Genomic DNA, 16,257 nt, shown 5'->3' on the forward strand with positions numbered 1-16,257 from the left:
CCATGTCTTTGGCCTGCAAGTGGGACAAGCTTCATTCACAGGAGAGAAATGCAGCTCCGTTCATTCAGCAAATGCTCACCGATGCCTTCTCCATGCCACGCTTCATTCTCAGCACGCTGCATACACCAGTAAACAAAACAGACAAAGGCCTCCACCCACAGGGAGCTCACCTTTGTCTAATAAAAGGAAGAATAAAACTCTTTTTACTATGTTCACTAGGACTCGGATGTCTGGTTACTGGAAGTAATCGGGAGTGTTTAGTTGACTTGGCTCATAAATGCTAGAAATTAAGGACCAGGAGCTCAGGCAGAGACTGAGTAAGAATGCTCCACTGAAATGAACTACCACGTAATTGTCTTCATCTTTCTCACAGTTGTAACGAACACAGAATGCTTTGTTTTGCTTTACAAATGATAAAACCCTGGGGGGAGTGGGGGTATGGGGAGTCCTAGGAATCTAGAGTCCAGGGCATCTGACCCACTGTTCTTTTTTTAGGAGAGGGCCGGGAGCCTTGAACAAAGGCTGGTACAGGAATGGGACATGTTTCCATATAAGTTCCCTCTCTTGAGTATTGAAGGCCCTGTAGTGTTCAGGAATCCACAATTTAAAATGCGGGTACTGTGCAATACTCCTGAAGGGCTAACACTTTAATCTTTGCTGGTGTAGTGGAGTGGACGTGAATCCTGGTCCACAATTCAAGTTGGCAAGGAATATAACAATCTTTTTATGATTCAACATAATTTCTCTTTTGAACCTTTTGTTCTACTGAAGGGGTGGTATAGCTAATCTTAGTTTGAGGTTCCTCTCTCTTCCTAGGGATCCCCATGTCAGGAGAGGGGCAGCTGGTCCCTGACGCTATCTACCCACTTAGGCCTCCACTGTGCCATCCCTTGCAGTGTGAGCAGCAGGCACCAGCTGCCCCACCTGGTGGTCAGTTGTGGGCCCATGTGGGGTTACGGTCATTGAAGGGCTGGTCCCTCAGGTCCAGCAACTCCCTTTGCTACTTCTGGGCCATGTTAGAGGACATAGGAGTGATCCGGCCTCCTCTGTGCCACACCAAGGCATGGGAATCCTGCAACACCAAGTCCCAGTCTATGCAGTAGACCGTATAGACTTACCACATAGTCATGGCCCATTTCCTTTCTCTTCTGCTGGGTAAGCTTTCGTGTGGGGGTAAAAGCACTCATCACAAATATTTTAGCTGTGTTCAGAGTCCTTTCTGTTCCTTCAAGGAGCACATGCAATAGACTACTTCTTTTCCATGTGCCATGTCCGTCCTTGAGGCAGTGAGCTTGGTGGTTCTTATTAGAGCCACATCGAAGCTTTTTTTGCACTATCAATACCCAGACCCCTTCCTTACACAGTCTGATGGTGCAGGCCGAGGGGCATTGTCCTTTTTTTTTTTTTTATAGCTCCCCAGGTGAGTCTAACGTATAGGCAGGGTTGAGCACTGTGTGGGAGGGGAGGGAGGTTGTGTCAAGACTAAGGAGGAAAAAGGAAAGAGGGGAAGCCCGTTACTGTTTCAGAATTATCTGCCACATTCACCAATAGCTAAGCAGGGTCAGTTACTGCCGGTGGTACACAAAGCCGTTGAAAGGGATCACATTCAAGAGGCTAGTGAGAAGGTGAATTAGTGTTAGAAATACTCTAGTCCCTTGCTACTTAAAGTGTGACCTTCAGACTAACCCCCAGGCATCACCTGAGAATTGTTAGAGGTGCAAAAATCTCAGGCCCCACCCCAGACACACAGCATCACTCTGCTAAGCACAGCTCTACTCCACTATTTTGCTAAGAGCAGCTTTGGAGGAAGGTCTGAAGCTACGTTTTCAAGTTGTAGAGCTTTCTGGAAAGCTTCATTCATCGGAGGGAGCACCAGGAAAATGTTCATGTAAGAAGTGAGTGTTTCTGCTGGCGGTAAGACAAAATCAGCACAACTTTGGGTAAGTTTCTGCAGTGAGAAGTAATCAAGCCAACAGTTAGAATCCACCTCCCATATGTCTGTTTTCTTTTTAAATGAGAAGAAAATCCTCAGTTCTTAAGGCTCTGGGTTGTCTTTTTCCTGCTCAAAAGATGACAGAAGTAGGTTAGTTTACTTCAACAACTGTCCTGGGGAAAATACTTTATGTGGCTTAGTCCTTTCATGTGTAAAGCTCTTAAAAATGTGTGTACTTTTTTCTGATTATAAATCAAATTCATAGAAAACCTGAAATACCACAGAAGGATATTATGTAAACGAGTGGGAAATCCCTGTGGTCACCTCCATACCCTCGGTGACATGCTTGGTAAAAGTCCAGCGGGCGCAACTCCGGATTTCTCCTTGTGTATAGTAACAAATGTACAAAAGAGAGGCCTCAGCACGGTGCCGGGGTTACACTCCTTTTTTATTCTCGAGTCAAAGGGATTGCTTCTTCAATTAATTAACTTCGTCCAAAATACTTAAACCCTGTGGGGTGAGACAACGGTCACAATAGTGTTTTGCAACTTGCTTCTTAACCTCCGAGACAGAGCAAACCTAAGTGAAGAAACGGAGGCAAAAACGGTAAAAAATGTCCCCCTGGGCTGGGGCCGGCTGCTTTGGAACACTGCAGGGGCGCACGTTAGGAGTGGGACATCGTCGTCCACGAGGGACACGATCACCTGCGTCAAGTGAGCACTGGCGTTAGACTTCATACAGGTGAGCTGATCGGGATTATGGCCCCACAGCAACACGTTCTAATGTCTGAGGACTGTTGGATCATACACAGGCCTAAGATCTGCGTGCAGCAGGGTTTGAGGCGGGTCTTGATGGGATGGACATGGATAGGAGAGGGAGCGAGGGACAAGCGGATGGGGGAGCACACACGGAAAGCAGGGCCCCACTAAGCCACGGAGTTGGCGGAGCGTGCAGGGAGGTGTGCGCGCCAGCGGCAGATGTGCGCGCCAGCGGCAGGTGTGCGCGCCAGCGGCAGGTGTGCGCGCCAGCGGCAGGTGTGCGCGCCAGCGGCAGGTGTGAGCTCCAGAGCTCTCCGGGAGGTGTGCGCTCCAGAGCTCTCCGGGAGGTGTGCGCTCCAGAGCTCTCCGGGAGGTGTGCGATCCAGCGGCAGGTGTGCGATCCAGCGGCAGGTGTGCGCTCCAGAGCTCTCCGGGAGGTGTGCGATCCAGCGGCAGGTGTGCGATCCAGCGGCAGGTGTGCGCTCCAGAGCTCTCTGGGAGGTGTGCGATCCAGCGGCAGGTGTGCGCTCCAGAGCTCTCCGGGAGGTGTGCGCTCCAGAGCTCTCCGGGAGGTGTGCGCTCCAGAGCTCTCCGGGAGGTGTGCGATCCAGCGGCAGGTGTGCGATCCAGCGGCAGGTGTGCGCTCCAGAGCTCTCCGGGAGGTGTGCGATCCAGCGGCAGGTGTACGCTCCAGAGCTCTCTGGGAGGTGTGCGATCCAGCGGCAGGTGTGCGCTCCAGAGCTCTCCGGGAGGTGTGCGCTCCAGAGCTCTCCGGGAGGTGTGCGCTCCAGAGCTCTCCGGGAGGTGTGCGCTCCAGAGCTCTCCGGGAGGTGTGCGATCCAGCGGCAGGTGTGCGCTCCAGAGCTCTCCGGGAGGTGTGCGATCCAGCGGCAGGTGTGCGCTCCAGAGCTCTCTGGGAGGTGTGCGCTCCAGAGGCAGGTGTGCGCTCCAGCGGTAGGTGTGCGCTCCAGAGGCAGGTGTGCGCTCCAGCGGTAGGTGTGCGCTCCAGAGCTCTCCGGGAGGTGTGCGATCCAGAGGCAGGTGTGCGCTCCAGCGGCAGGTGTGCGCTCCAGAGGCAGGTGTGCGATCCAGCGGCAGGTGTGCGATCCAGCGGCAGGTGTGCGATCCAGCGGCAGGTGTGCGCTCCAGAGCTCTCCCGGAGGTGTGCGATCCAGCGGCAGGTGTGCGCTCCAGCGGTAGGTGTGCGCTCCAGAGCTCTCCAGGAGGTGTGCGCTCCAGCGGCAGGTGTGCGCTCCAGAGCTCTCTGGGAAGTGTGCGCGCCAGCGACAGGTGTGCGATTCAGGGCTCTCTAGGAGGTGTGCGCGCCAGCGGCAGGTGTGCGCGCCAGAGCTCTCTGGGAGGTGTGCGCGCCAGCGGCAGGTGTGCGCGCCAGCGGCAGGTGTGCGATCCAGGGCTCTCTGGGAGGTGTGCGCACCAGCAGGACCCAGAGAGCGTCTGCGGCACCCTGAGAACTCTGAGCTGAGGAGGAGTCTGAGCTGCCTCTGAGGAAATACGGGGTGATGCAGAGGTGTGGAAGGACTGGCTAGGATAGACTGCATAGGAAAGCCTGGACAGCAGGACTCAGCTGTGGTAAACCCCAGCGTGGGACGACGGAACTACAAGTCGGAGGCTGGTGGGACAGGGTGGAAAAAAGTGACTAAGGAGACAAAGATCACTTTCTGGCGTTCTTAGCCTTTATTTACTTCTGATTCGAGCAACACCTGTGCACGGTAAAACAGTCGGAAAACGTAAATGAATAAGTGGTGCTCATAATCCTGGGATCACTCAGGAACAGTCATGAGCGTTGTGCATACTGTATTTGAGGATGAGAGGAGAGTGGGCTCCCCGTTTTCGCCACGATGGAATAATTTACCCTCTAGCTGGCAGCTGCGTCAAATCAGCTTTCGGGCAAACTGGGAGAATTCAGTGGTGTTACTGGGGACAGAGAGCCCCTAAAAATGTTTCTCATGTTTGTCTTTCCTGAACTTCCAGCCCTGTGCTCTGCTGGTGATTTCAGTCACCTTATCTTGAAAGGGTGCCCAGCTTTGGCGGATGCTTTGCTTTCCAATTCCAGAAATTAGATCTGGTTCTGTCCTGAACTGACCTACTCTGACTCCTAGGTGAGCAGGCTATGGGGAAGAGGCAGGGAATTCCCCTGAAATTTTGAAACTCACATATTCCCTTTTCTCACCTCAACCTCTTGGCATTTCTGCCTCACCTGGACTTCTGGGTGTGAATTCCTCCAGTTTTCCTGTCCCTCTGCTTTCTCACTCTCGCCTTTGATTCCCTTTGGTCCTGGCCCTGACGTTTACCTGCCGTTTGACTTTGCTATCACACCTAAAGTAGCTCAGTGCTGTTGGAGGAAAGCATGGAGGATACAAACTGGTGCCACAACAGATGTGCGTTCTCCGAGCTCAGACAGGCCATCACTACCAGCCACCAGTATTTTTACTCGGTCTCCCGTTCCCCTAAATAATTACAAATGACATTCTTGTGTCCTGCAGTGCCAGAAGATGAATGGGATTTCCTCCTCCAGCTCTGCCAGCTGTGTCAGCCATTCCCCCCAGCTTCTTTAGAAAGCTGCTCCCTACACCACCGTCTCTCCTACATTTTCAACCCCTGGCTCCCTACTGATGAATAAAACTTTCATCAGCCTATTTCCCAACTTGCACTACCAGTTATCATCCAGTCGCACACTTTCCTTCTGAGCCAAACATTTGTTTAGGGACTATTTCAAACATACTTAAACAGTGCAGATAATCCTGTCACAAACAAGGATTTAACAAATGTTGACATTTTGCTATATTTCACTCAGGCTTTTTCTTTATAGAAAGAAAATGCCTCTGGTTAAAAGCTGGAAAAATTCGTACAGTAACTGTTACTATTTCCAACCCTCCATTCACTTCTCGATCAGTGGTGATATGGATTCTGCCCCAGCCTGAAACCACTCTAGCTGAAATCATTCACGCCTTTCATTTCAGAGGTAGGTGCCACCCAGGGTTCAATTCCTGGACCTCAGCCCTTTGAAAACAATGTTAAATCAGTGTCTTTCCTATTGCTGGGGTCATCTAATTTAGTGCATCAATACCGGCATTTAAAAAAAATAATACAAAGTGCAAATTGCTTAATAAATTCTTCATTTCAATTATAAATAATATAATGTGTATATTGGGTTACACTGAAAAATGTATTTCTTATGTGAGTTGTGCCCAAAACATTTGAAAGACATTGTTCTAAATTACTGGTTTCAAAATTTTGTTGTTTGCATGAATTTATCACTGTAAGTTTAATTAGCTGCAGAGGATTTCAGATGAACTGTAAACATTAGCATTGTTAAATAAAACCTTTAAAAAGTCCCATGGAGTGAGTCAATGCCTGCCATCATCCCTTTAAAAAATAAATGAACGAGCTTTCTTTAATAGTTGGAAATTTTGTATCATATCATTTTCTCTTTAAACTCAGAATTCCATTCTACTTCCCTCGCAAGATAAAATGTAATACAGATGTATTTTTATACTATATAGAATGTCCATAATACATCTCTGCAATAAAAATATGTATAAAAGTTGAAACTAAATTTTTAAAAACTTTCCGTGACTCAGGCTCTAGTGTTAAAAATTATCTTCATTGCATTATCAATATAATTATCAGTATACAATTGATCAAATACGGTACACATTTTGATAAACATAAAAGTTAAAATTTAACTTTAGAAATGCAACTCTTAATGAGACTGAGCATTTATTTTTTCAATTAATTCATATGTCCATGAATGAACATCATTGTTGCTAGAATGAGACAGGTTTAGTGTTGCTTTGCCTCCCATGGATCTGTCACCCCTTTTCCCCTGGGTGACAGGGCTGCCAAAGATTACTCAAAGCCCATCTCTTCTGAGCAGTGAGAAGACCCAAAAGGGGTTAATCTCCCAGAGCCCTCAGAAGAGAGGCATTCCTTCCATTTGGGAAATTAACCACGAATTGGGGTTCTCTTCCCACATTTATTCTCCACACCAGGAAGTTATAGGAAGAGAACATAGGTGGGATTTTGCTAAGTATAGTTTAACAAGTTTAAAAAGAGAAGCTGGTAACATTCAGTAAGACAAGCAAGGTGACATTCCATAATGCAGTCTGCAAGAAGTTAAGTCGGATCCACCAACAAAAGCTTAATCTTAGCAAACATTCTCTTCTTACAGCAACTTCCCAGTATCTTTACATATCAATCAGTAACCTGTCTGTCTTTGAGCCAGCAACCTTGCTGTTACAATTCTTTATCTTACAACAGAGACTATAGCCTGGGGAAAATTTCCTGTCTTTTGCGAGGTTAATATTTGAAACTGCAAGGCTTTGGAAAACCAGGCCCTGTGAAGTACATTTGCTTTATGTATACTCCACAGTTTAGCATCAATTCTATTTCTATTTTTCATTTTTATAGATGTAAGAGCTGACAACCTTTGTTTAAGTAATAAGGAGATTCCCATCAGATTTATTGAAGCAATGGAACTCAATTCTTTGAACTCCTTTAAAGTTCTATGCCAAATCACAAGGCAATTTACCACAAAGAATTTTTTTTAACTTTTAATTTTCATATAATTATTTAGATTTATACAAGAGTCACAAAGATAGTTCAAAGAGTTTATCCTATACTTTAAAAAAAAAAAATCTTTTGGTGGCCAGTACAGGGATCTGAACCTGTGACCTTGGGGTTAAAAGGCTGCACTCTAACCCACTGGGCTAACCGGCCGGCCCTACCCTGTACATAACACAGCTTTCCCTAATGTTAACATCTTACATAACCAGGGTACTTTGATCAAAACTAAGAATTGGGGCTGGCAGATTTTACCAGTTTTTCCACTGTCTTTTTTCTGTTTCAGGATCCAATCCAGGAAACCACATTATACTCATCATGTCTCCTTGGTCTCCAATCTGTCGTTTTGTCAGTCTTCCTTGTCTTTCAGTACTTTGACAGTTTTGCAGAATACTGGTCACATTTTCTAGAATGTCTCTTAATTTGGATTCAGCTGATGTTTTCTCTTGATTAAACTGGGGTTATGGATATTTGGGGAAAATACCACAGAGATGAAGTAGTCTTCTCATTGCATCATATCAGGGGGTACATGACAGCAAGACGACTTCTTGTTGATGTCAACCTTGACCACTAGGCTGAGGTGCTGTCTGCTAGTTTCTGTACTGTAAGAATTTCTCTTTTCTTTTTCTTCATTCTGTTGTTCAGAAGCAAGTCACTAAGTCCAGCCCACACCATCCAGGGGATGGAAGATCATCAAAGAATTTGTAGCCATCTGCTAAAACCACCACAATAATTAATTAATATTTGGGGAGAAATACTTTGAGGGAAGGGTCCTGTTTTTCCTTAAAGTATCACCCACTGATTTTAGCATTTATCACCAACAATTTTTTAAATAATCTTTCAGCAGGTAACTCAATTAGGCCCTCCAATTTTGTTAAAAACAAATAACTGAGAAACAATCGGTAAATCAAAATATCTACATATTTCGAATTGTTGCGTCTGGTCCCCACAGGTTCAGACGCCCTGGGACAACATACCACAGTAAGATTAGATTGGTGACTGCAGGGAGGTAGCCTTTCCTAAGTAGGAGAAGAGTGTGTCCTTAGCAACTTTTTAGAAACCAGAATCGATGTAAACATTGATTTCTGGAAACTGTCCTGGCCTGAATACTTCCAGGTTTGTATTCTCAAGTTTGGGGCCCATGGGTCTGAATGACTCCACTGACTCCAGTGACTTCAGCTACCTGCTGCTGTCGACTTCTCAGGTTCTTCCCTTTGGCCCAAGCCTGTCCCTTCGCTAAGCGCCGAAGTTGGCTGAGCTCTGGGTCCTCGCGCACCTGCCCCGCACCTGCCCCGCACCTGCCCCCGCACCTGCTCCCGCGCGCACCGTCCAGCGCGCACCCTGCCCGCGTAGCCTGGCCTCCGGAATCAGACTCCAGATCCCCATCCCTAAAGGCCATTTGGAAACGTGTTCAAGGTGGCAGATCACAGGACTGCACAACAAATCCCACATCTGGGGCGGGGCGGCGACGGCTGTCTTTCTGGAACGTTGCGATGACAACGCGGCGCGCCACGTCCGTGCGCAGCCAGCGCTTCAGGCGCCTCGTCAGCGCGGTGGTCGCTTCTCAGCCACGGAGTGCCCAGCGCTCATCCCTGACGTGAATTAAGTCCTAGAGGAACCCAGCTAATAACCCAGCCTCCTGGCCCGCCTCCGCCTGCCCGGCCCGGCCTTAAAGCGGGCCTGGCGCGCGTATGCCTCAGGCAGGCGGTGGGCCCACCAAAGGCCTTTACCGTTTGAAGATTACAGTACCCGGCAGCGAATCGCGCGAGACGGAGATAGCATTCTCGCGAGAAGTCTGGGAGGCGGCAGTGATGGCGGCGGCGGGAACCGGACCCGGCCCGGGAGCGGGTGCCGGACCCGGCCCAGGAGCGGCCGCAAGTGCAACAGCGGCAGAAGACGGGGAGACGAAGCCGGTGGCAGCGGCAGCAGCCACTCCGGCCGGAGAGGGGACACCTTCTGCTCCGGCAACTGAGCCCAGTTCCGGAGAGGCTGAGAGCGGGTAAGACGTCCTGCGGCCGGAGGAGGACACGGGAAGGGAGCCCGGCCCCCTCAGGATCCCGCGGCTCCCGGGGGCCCTCCTGCCCGCCCCCTGCGAACCTGCGGCGGGCGGCTTGCCCTGCCCCTCGGCGACGGTAATCGCGCGCGCCGCTGGGCCCGCCCCCTCTGAGCTGGGTCCCAGGCCACGCCCCTTGCACGCCGGTTGAGAGCGGGGTTCTGGTCCGGTCTCCGGCCTTGCACACGGGCGGCGGGCTGGGAGCTCACTTCTCTGTCAGGAGCCCCTCAGGTATCCCACAAAGAAACCACTTTGCCGTGCCAGACTGGAAGACGTAACGGTCCCTCTGCCAACAGAGTGGGAGACCTGAGTCTCCGTGACCCTCTCCCAGGACCAGCTCCAACCCATGTGGACGGACCTGTGTGTTAGGGCCGATTAGGCTTCTCTGTGCACGCCGCGTGGGCCTGCGTCTGTCCTGGCCACACTATCCTAATACCTTGACAGTAACCCTGGGCATCTGAGAAACAGGCTCAGCCCAAAGAGCTGCAGGAGTGTGAAGTTCAGCTGTATTTTGGTCATCTTCTTTGGGAATAGGCATTTTAAGGTTTGTTCCTTGAAAATTCTTACTTGAGTGCTTTCATTCTGTTACAGGGATGCAAACTTGGTTGATGTGAGTGGTGGTGTGGAGTCAGAATCCTCTAATGGAAAAGATACACTAGTAAGTATTTCTTTTTGGATGTTTGCAAAGCAAAACAGTGTTTGTTTTTAAATTTTTAAGCTAATCAAAAATACATTCAAGTCAACTAATTGGGTTTTCTAATTGTTCTGTGGACACAGGAAGGTGCTGGGGATACTTCAGAGGTGATGGATACTCAGGCGGGCTCCGTGGATGAAGAGAGTGGCCGGCAGTTGGGAGAGGTAGAGCTGCAATGTGGGATATGTACAAAATGGTTCACAGCGGACACCTTTGGCATAGATACCTCGTGAGTACTTTTCATAGTCTTGTGAGAATCGCTTTGAATAGGGAAACGGTTGAATAGTTAGTTTGTAGGCAAAATACATACATAGTATTTCCTGTGTCTCCTAACCCCCGTTCAGTGAGTACGGTCTTGAATCAGGAATTGTTTTAATTCCCTTAGCATGTTTTCTGCTAACTGAGGGCACAGCCCTCATAGGTACAATGGTGAGTATTGTCCCTGCTTTGAATTTGCAACCTGGTTGGAAGACAAAACTGTGCTGTTACAAATCATTGTACAAATAAATTTGAGACAATATCATTTGAACCTTGTAATGGGTGTTTTGGATTTTTCAGAGAGAATTGTTGTATATGGTGGACAAAGCTTGTCAGAAATTTGAGATGACAGTGCTCTTCATGCCTGAGCCCTCTTTTTCCTTTCTCATTGCTTCTGACTCACTCCTTTAGGTATCCTGTGTTCTCTCCTCAGTAAAACCTATTTCCAAACATATACTGCTTCTAATGAATCAAAATCATATTATGACTGAGAATGAAAGGCTTCTTTCCTTATTCTAGGAATTTGGTCAACAGCTAGCAGGTGAGCATTACTGACTCATTGTCTGTTGGAATAACCCTACTGCTGGCTCTCTTTAATGTTCTTTATGGTCCATATTATACTAAAAAATTTAAATGAGACTATCTCAAAATAAGGCTGCATTAATTGGGAAATTAGCCCCCTTGGATGGAGTAGTGAAGAAATACCTTCCTTTGTAATTTATTGTATGCTTTCCAGTTAAAAAGTTAAAGTGAGTTTTAGAAATGCTAATGTACCAATTAACATGTGACTGGTGACCTAGGATAGAGTGTTCTAAAAAGAAAAAAATACTGAAGGATCAGGAAGAAAGAATGGATCTTGATAGAGAGATCTGTAGGAAAAACACTCTAGCTTAAAAGCAAGGCTGATCACTTAGAGTGGTGTGAAATTGGACCACTTTGGCCAAGAATTTGTTTGGATAGACAGAGCCTAGGAAAAGAAATTTATTAGAGAGGTGATTGGGAGGAATCCAGGGAAAAATCAAACCACAGTTTGTACTTGAATTTGAGAAGTTCGTACCTGAAGCCCAGCTAGGTGGGATGGATTATCTTTTACAATTGAGATAAACAATGTGAGCTATCAGGTAGGAAAATGGCTGCTCTGTACACCTGATTGTATTCTAATTAAAATAACCGTATACCTACCTATCTTTAGAAGGCTTTGTCTTCTACAACTGAGTTTATCACAATAGGCTGTTTAAAAGAAGGGGTTCTAGAGAGAAGAGAAGGTGAGGGAACTTAGTCTTAACATTCTTAAGAATGTTTCTTAATGCCTTGAGTGGTGGTGATAGGTGGTAGACAGCACATGCTCGGGAACCTAACCTTTGAGGAAACCCTGATCTCATTTCAGTAGAGTGCAAAATAAACCTGCCTTTATTTTTATTTCTTTTCTAACTTAAGCTGTTTATACTAAAGGTCTTTTGTTCTGTTAATTTCTCCTTTCCAAGACCGAGCTCTCCCCGTGCTTTCCCCCGAGCTCTCCCCGTGCTTTCCCCGCTACCCAGCACAGTCATCACCACGCTTCCCTCTCAAATGTGTCAGTTCCTCTGTTATGTCCTCCCTTTCTTCCATATTCAATTTCCCCCCTCCACTGGCTTCTTCCTCTCTGCCTTTAAACAGGCAGGTATTCTCCTGCCTGAAGCTCACCTCTTACAAGGTTTTCTCTTTATGATATAGCCAGTCTTAGAGGTTAGAACTCCTCTCACCTCCTGCGCCCCTCCAAACTTTACCAACTTTTTTCTTCCTGTACACCTGCTTGTCCTTCCCATTTTTATTAATATCACTCTAGGCCAGGCTTTTTTTACCTTCTGCTGAGACTTCTACAAAAACCTTCTATATATATATTCACTTTTTTCTAAACTCTTCCTCCTTCAGACCCATCCTGTCATTAAATTTATCAGTTAAAACCACAGGACTTCCCCTTCAAGGAGTTCCCATTACCCAAAGAAAAAATTCAATCCCACCTGGCTTCCTACCTTTCAATTCCACCTGTTTCCTACCTTTCAAGCCCTGACGAATCCTGTCTTAGACAAACGTGCTTACACCTGTTTGCCACCTGCTTGTGTTTTTTCATCTCTACACATAGTTCACTCATATTTCCCACTCATCTTTCCCAATCCAGTTCATAACTTGTATCTTTGAAAAGTCCTCCCTAACTTCTAAATTTGAAGTGACTACTTGGGTCATTTGAACATTCACATTTTTAATTCACCTTTTCATACATTTTGTCTGCCCTTTCCAACAATGTTAATTGGCACCTTAAAGAAATGTATATCTTAGACTACTTTGTCTTTTGCAGCTGGCCTGGCATACTCTTTAGGTGCTCAGAAAAGAAACTAACCTAGACAAGGTGCCAATGAGAACCTTCCAGATGCTGAATTGTCCGTTATGGTGGATAATGTCTTATTAACTTTTTGTGACAGAAAAATCTAGGTATTTGTAAAAATACGAGCCCTGTTTTGGTTTTGATGACCTTTTTACATGTTAAGGGTGTGTTAATATATTAATAGGTTTGTCTAACTTTCACTGAGGGGAAAGGATTACTGTTGATTTATGTCTCATAAAGACATATGTGTTCAGAAGTTCACTAATTTGTATGATTTGGCTGTTGTGCAGATCCTGTCTACCTTTCATGACCAACTACAGTTTTCATTGCAATGTATGCCATCATAGTGGGAATACCTATTTCCTCCGGAAGCAAGCAAGTAAGAACAAACTCTGGAGTATTTTTAAATGATTGTGCCCACTGGAAAAGAAAAGGGATCTGGGCTTACCAGAATCAAGAGACCCTTGCCTAGTAGGTAGTAGAAGTTAAATTGGGATTTAGTTCTGAATAATTGCTGTTGCCTACTTCAGATCAAATGACGACTTCACTTTCTAAAGCTGCTTGGGCCATCTGGGCCATCTTGTTGAATATTCCCTTGGTGATAGAGATATAGTATTATAGACAACTTTTTCTTCCTTTCTGTTTTTGATAGACTTGAAGGAAATGTGCCTTAGTGCTTTGGCCAACCTAACGTGGCAGTCCCGAACACAGGATGAACATCCGAAAACCATGTTCTCCAAAGATAAGGTAGAGATGAGATTGATGTGGTTGGAATTATGCCAAAGAATCTGGTGGATCTAAATACACTCTTTAACACAAGTACTCGCTCTCCAATTTGTATGAATACATAACTGTGAATTCAGTGCTAATGTTGTTCTTAGTTCATGTGATTTACCAATTTCCTAGTATGTGTCCCTTGGCTTAGCTATTAGTAGTATGAATTCTTAATTTTCATTGGCTTTATAGAAGCAAACAACTCTCTGTCCCACAGTAATCAATTATGAGGTGAACTTTCTCAGTTTAGCTATTTTTATAGATTCCTCTCACAGACTTTGTCAAGGGGAAAGGGGTCAGTTTCCTTTTATTGTCAAAAGGAATTATCACTATTGTTAAACTGGAAAACCACATGACTAAAGTCAGGACTTAGAACTACAAGGGGACTTCAAAAACTTCATGGGAAAATGGAATTAAAAAGATAAAAGTAAAAAATATAAACTTTATTTCTCAACATAAGCTGATCAAGTTCAAGACACGTTTGTAAGTTGTGATATCAGCTGTTTAGTCCATTCTTTCTGAACTGAGGGTCCTGAGAATTTAACCATGTCAATACAATCTTTTCTACACTAATAACTGAAGAAAAATTGGTGCCCTTTAAAGACTTTTTCAGATTAGGAAACAAAAAGAAGTCAGAAGGAGCCAATCTGGACTGTAAGGTGGATGCCTGATGGTTTACCATCAAAATTCTCGCAAAATTGCCCTTGTATGATGCGAGGAATGGGCAGGAGCATTGTCATGGTGAAGAAGGGCTCTCTGGTGAAGCTTTCCCAGGCATTTTTCTGCTAAGCTTTGGCTAACTTTCTCCAAACACTCTCCTAATAAGCAGATGTTATCATCATTTGGCCCTCCAGAAAGTCGACAAGCAAAGTGGCTTGAACATCCTGAAAAACTTGCCATGACCTCTGCTCTTTGACAGGCCCACTTTTGCTTTGACTGGACCACTTTCCACCTCTTAGTACCCATGGCTTTGACTGTGCTTTGTCTTCGGGATCCTATTGGTAAAAGCCATGCTTCATCTCCCCTTACAGTTCTTTGAAGAAATGCTTCAGGTCTTGATGCCAGTTGTTTAAAATTTCCATTGAAAGCTCTGCTCTTGTCTGCAGCTGATCTGGGTGCAACAGTTTTGGCACCCATCGAATAGAAAGTTTGCTTAACTGTAATCTTTCAGCCAGAATTGTGCAAGCTGAACCAGTTGAAATGTCAGATATTGGCTGTTCATCATTGGTTCTCTTCAATTAGGGCATGAACAACATCAACTTTTTCCTTGCAAATTATGTGGATGGCCTGCCACTGTGGTCTTCATCTTCGACATTGTTTCGTCTCTTCTTAAAAGGAGTTATCCTTTTGTAAACTGCTGATTTCTTTGGGGCATTGACCCATAAACTTTTCATAAAGCAGCAATGATTTCTCCATTCTTCCACCCAAGCTTAACCATCAATGTGATGTTTGTTCTTGCTTCAATTTTAGCAGAATTTGTGTTGTTCTGATAGGGGCTCTTTTCAAACTGATGTCTTATCTTTCTTAGTGCTTCAAACTAGATCCTGTTCAGACATGTAACAAGTTACTACAAGTTTATTTTTGGTGCAAAAAAATTTTGAAATCCAGGCATAGTTTTTTCATAAAACGCATTTTCTGTGAACTTTTTGTAGACCCCTCATAGGTGATTAGCCCATCCATGAATCTTTCCAACTGTGATTCATGGTAAGAAATATGAAAAATAAGTAAATTTTTAAAATAATGGAGTTTATGTTGTGACCTAGTATACATTTATACCAGCCCACTTTCATTTAAAACTGAAACAAAAGTTTCACAAAACACTGCTTACTCTCTGACTTTTCCTTCTGTGCTTTGATATTTTATATTCTGGTCAATGATAGTTTTGACCTATGAAATTGATTTTATGACATACAAATTGATTGTGACCTACAGTTTGAAAAACACTGGAGTAGAACGTGTCATGAGACTGATACTGTCTGTATCAGATTGACACGGTTGTTGTCTGCTAAACAGAAATTTGTCCTTAATCTTATAAGCTGGAACAGTCAGCAGAGGGTCCCCCCCACTTTTTTTTCCCCTATATTAAAAGTATTTTAAAAGGGAAGTGTGATTACACTTGGGTTTTTTCTTCTTAGTTTAGTTTTTGCCAAATTATTATTTTAAGAATTTTCAAGCCTACAGAAAAATTAGTACAATGAACTTCCATTTATTTTTTTACCTAGATTTGCCAGTTGTTAATATTTGCTGCTTTTGCTTTATCTCCCTATATCTATATTTTCCTCCTAAGCTGTATGAGACTAAATTGCAGGTATTATGCTTCACTTGATGTTCTGTCTTACAACTACAGTATGGTGATCATACTCAAAAAATTTAATGTCAAGGCAATAATACTATCTAATATAGAGTTTACATTCATATGTTCGTTCACATTATTATTGTCTTAATAATACCTTTCATAGCTTTTTTCTCCATCCAGGATCTGATCAGGATCACACATTACATTTAATTGTAATGACTCTTTTGTCTCTAATCTGCAACAATTCCTTTATTTATTTATTTTACTTTTTTTGGTCTGCTCTGACATTTAAAATTTTGAAGAGTCTAGACAGTTTGTCATGATATTCCTCAGTTTGTATTTATCTGATTGTTTCCTCATGATTAGGTTCAGGTGAAGCATTTTTGGCAAGAGTAATATATAGTTTATATGGAGGTGCTTCAAAAAGTTCATGGAAAGATTTGCGTTATCTTTTAATTCTATTTTTCTGTGAACTTTTTGAAGTACCCTCGTGTTTCCATGTATCACATCATGAGGTATAAGTTATTGGTTTGTTTTATTATTGG

General features: G+C 44.8%; 1 protein-coding gene across 3 annotated transcripts in view; it reads left to right on the forward strand.

Moving 5' to 3' along the window:
* Positions 1-9,043: 9,043 nt before the first annotated feature.
* Positions 9,044-16,257, forward strand: part of ASH2L (ASH2 like, histone lysine methyltransferase complex subunit) — a 31,647-nt gene continuing 24,433 nt past the window's right edge. For all 3 annotated transcript variants that reach the window (XM_063076570.1, XM_063076569.1, XM_063076571.1), the window contains exons 1-5: positions 9,044-9,274; positions 9,920-9,986; positions 10,106-10,251; positions 12,933-13,021; positions 13,295-13,389. In XM_063076570.1, coding sequence (XP_062932640.1) covers positions 9,087-9,274; positions 9,920-9,986; positions 10,106-10,251; positions 12,933-13,021; positions 13,295-13,389 — 585 coding nt within the window. In that variant the 5' untranslated portion in view covers positions 9,044-9,086. The remainder of the gene's footprint in view (positions 9,275-9,919; positions 9,987-10,105; positions 10,252-12,932; positions 13,022-13,294; positions 13,390-16,257) is intronic.

Source organism: Cynocephalus volans, chromosome 13, assembly GCF_027409185.1.
Source record: "Cynocephalus volans isolate mCynVol1 chromosome 13, mCynVol1.pri, whole genome shotgun sequence".
Lineage (NCBI taxonomy): Eukaryota > Metazoa > Chordata > Mammalia > Dermoptera > Cynocephalidae > Cynocephalus > Cynocephalus volans.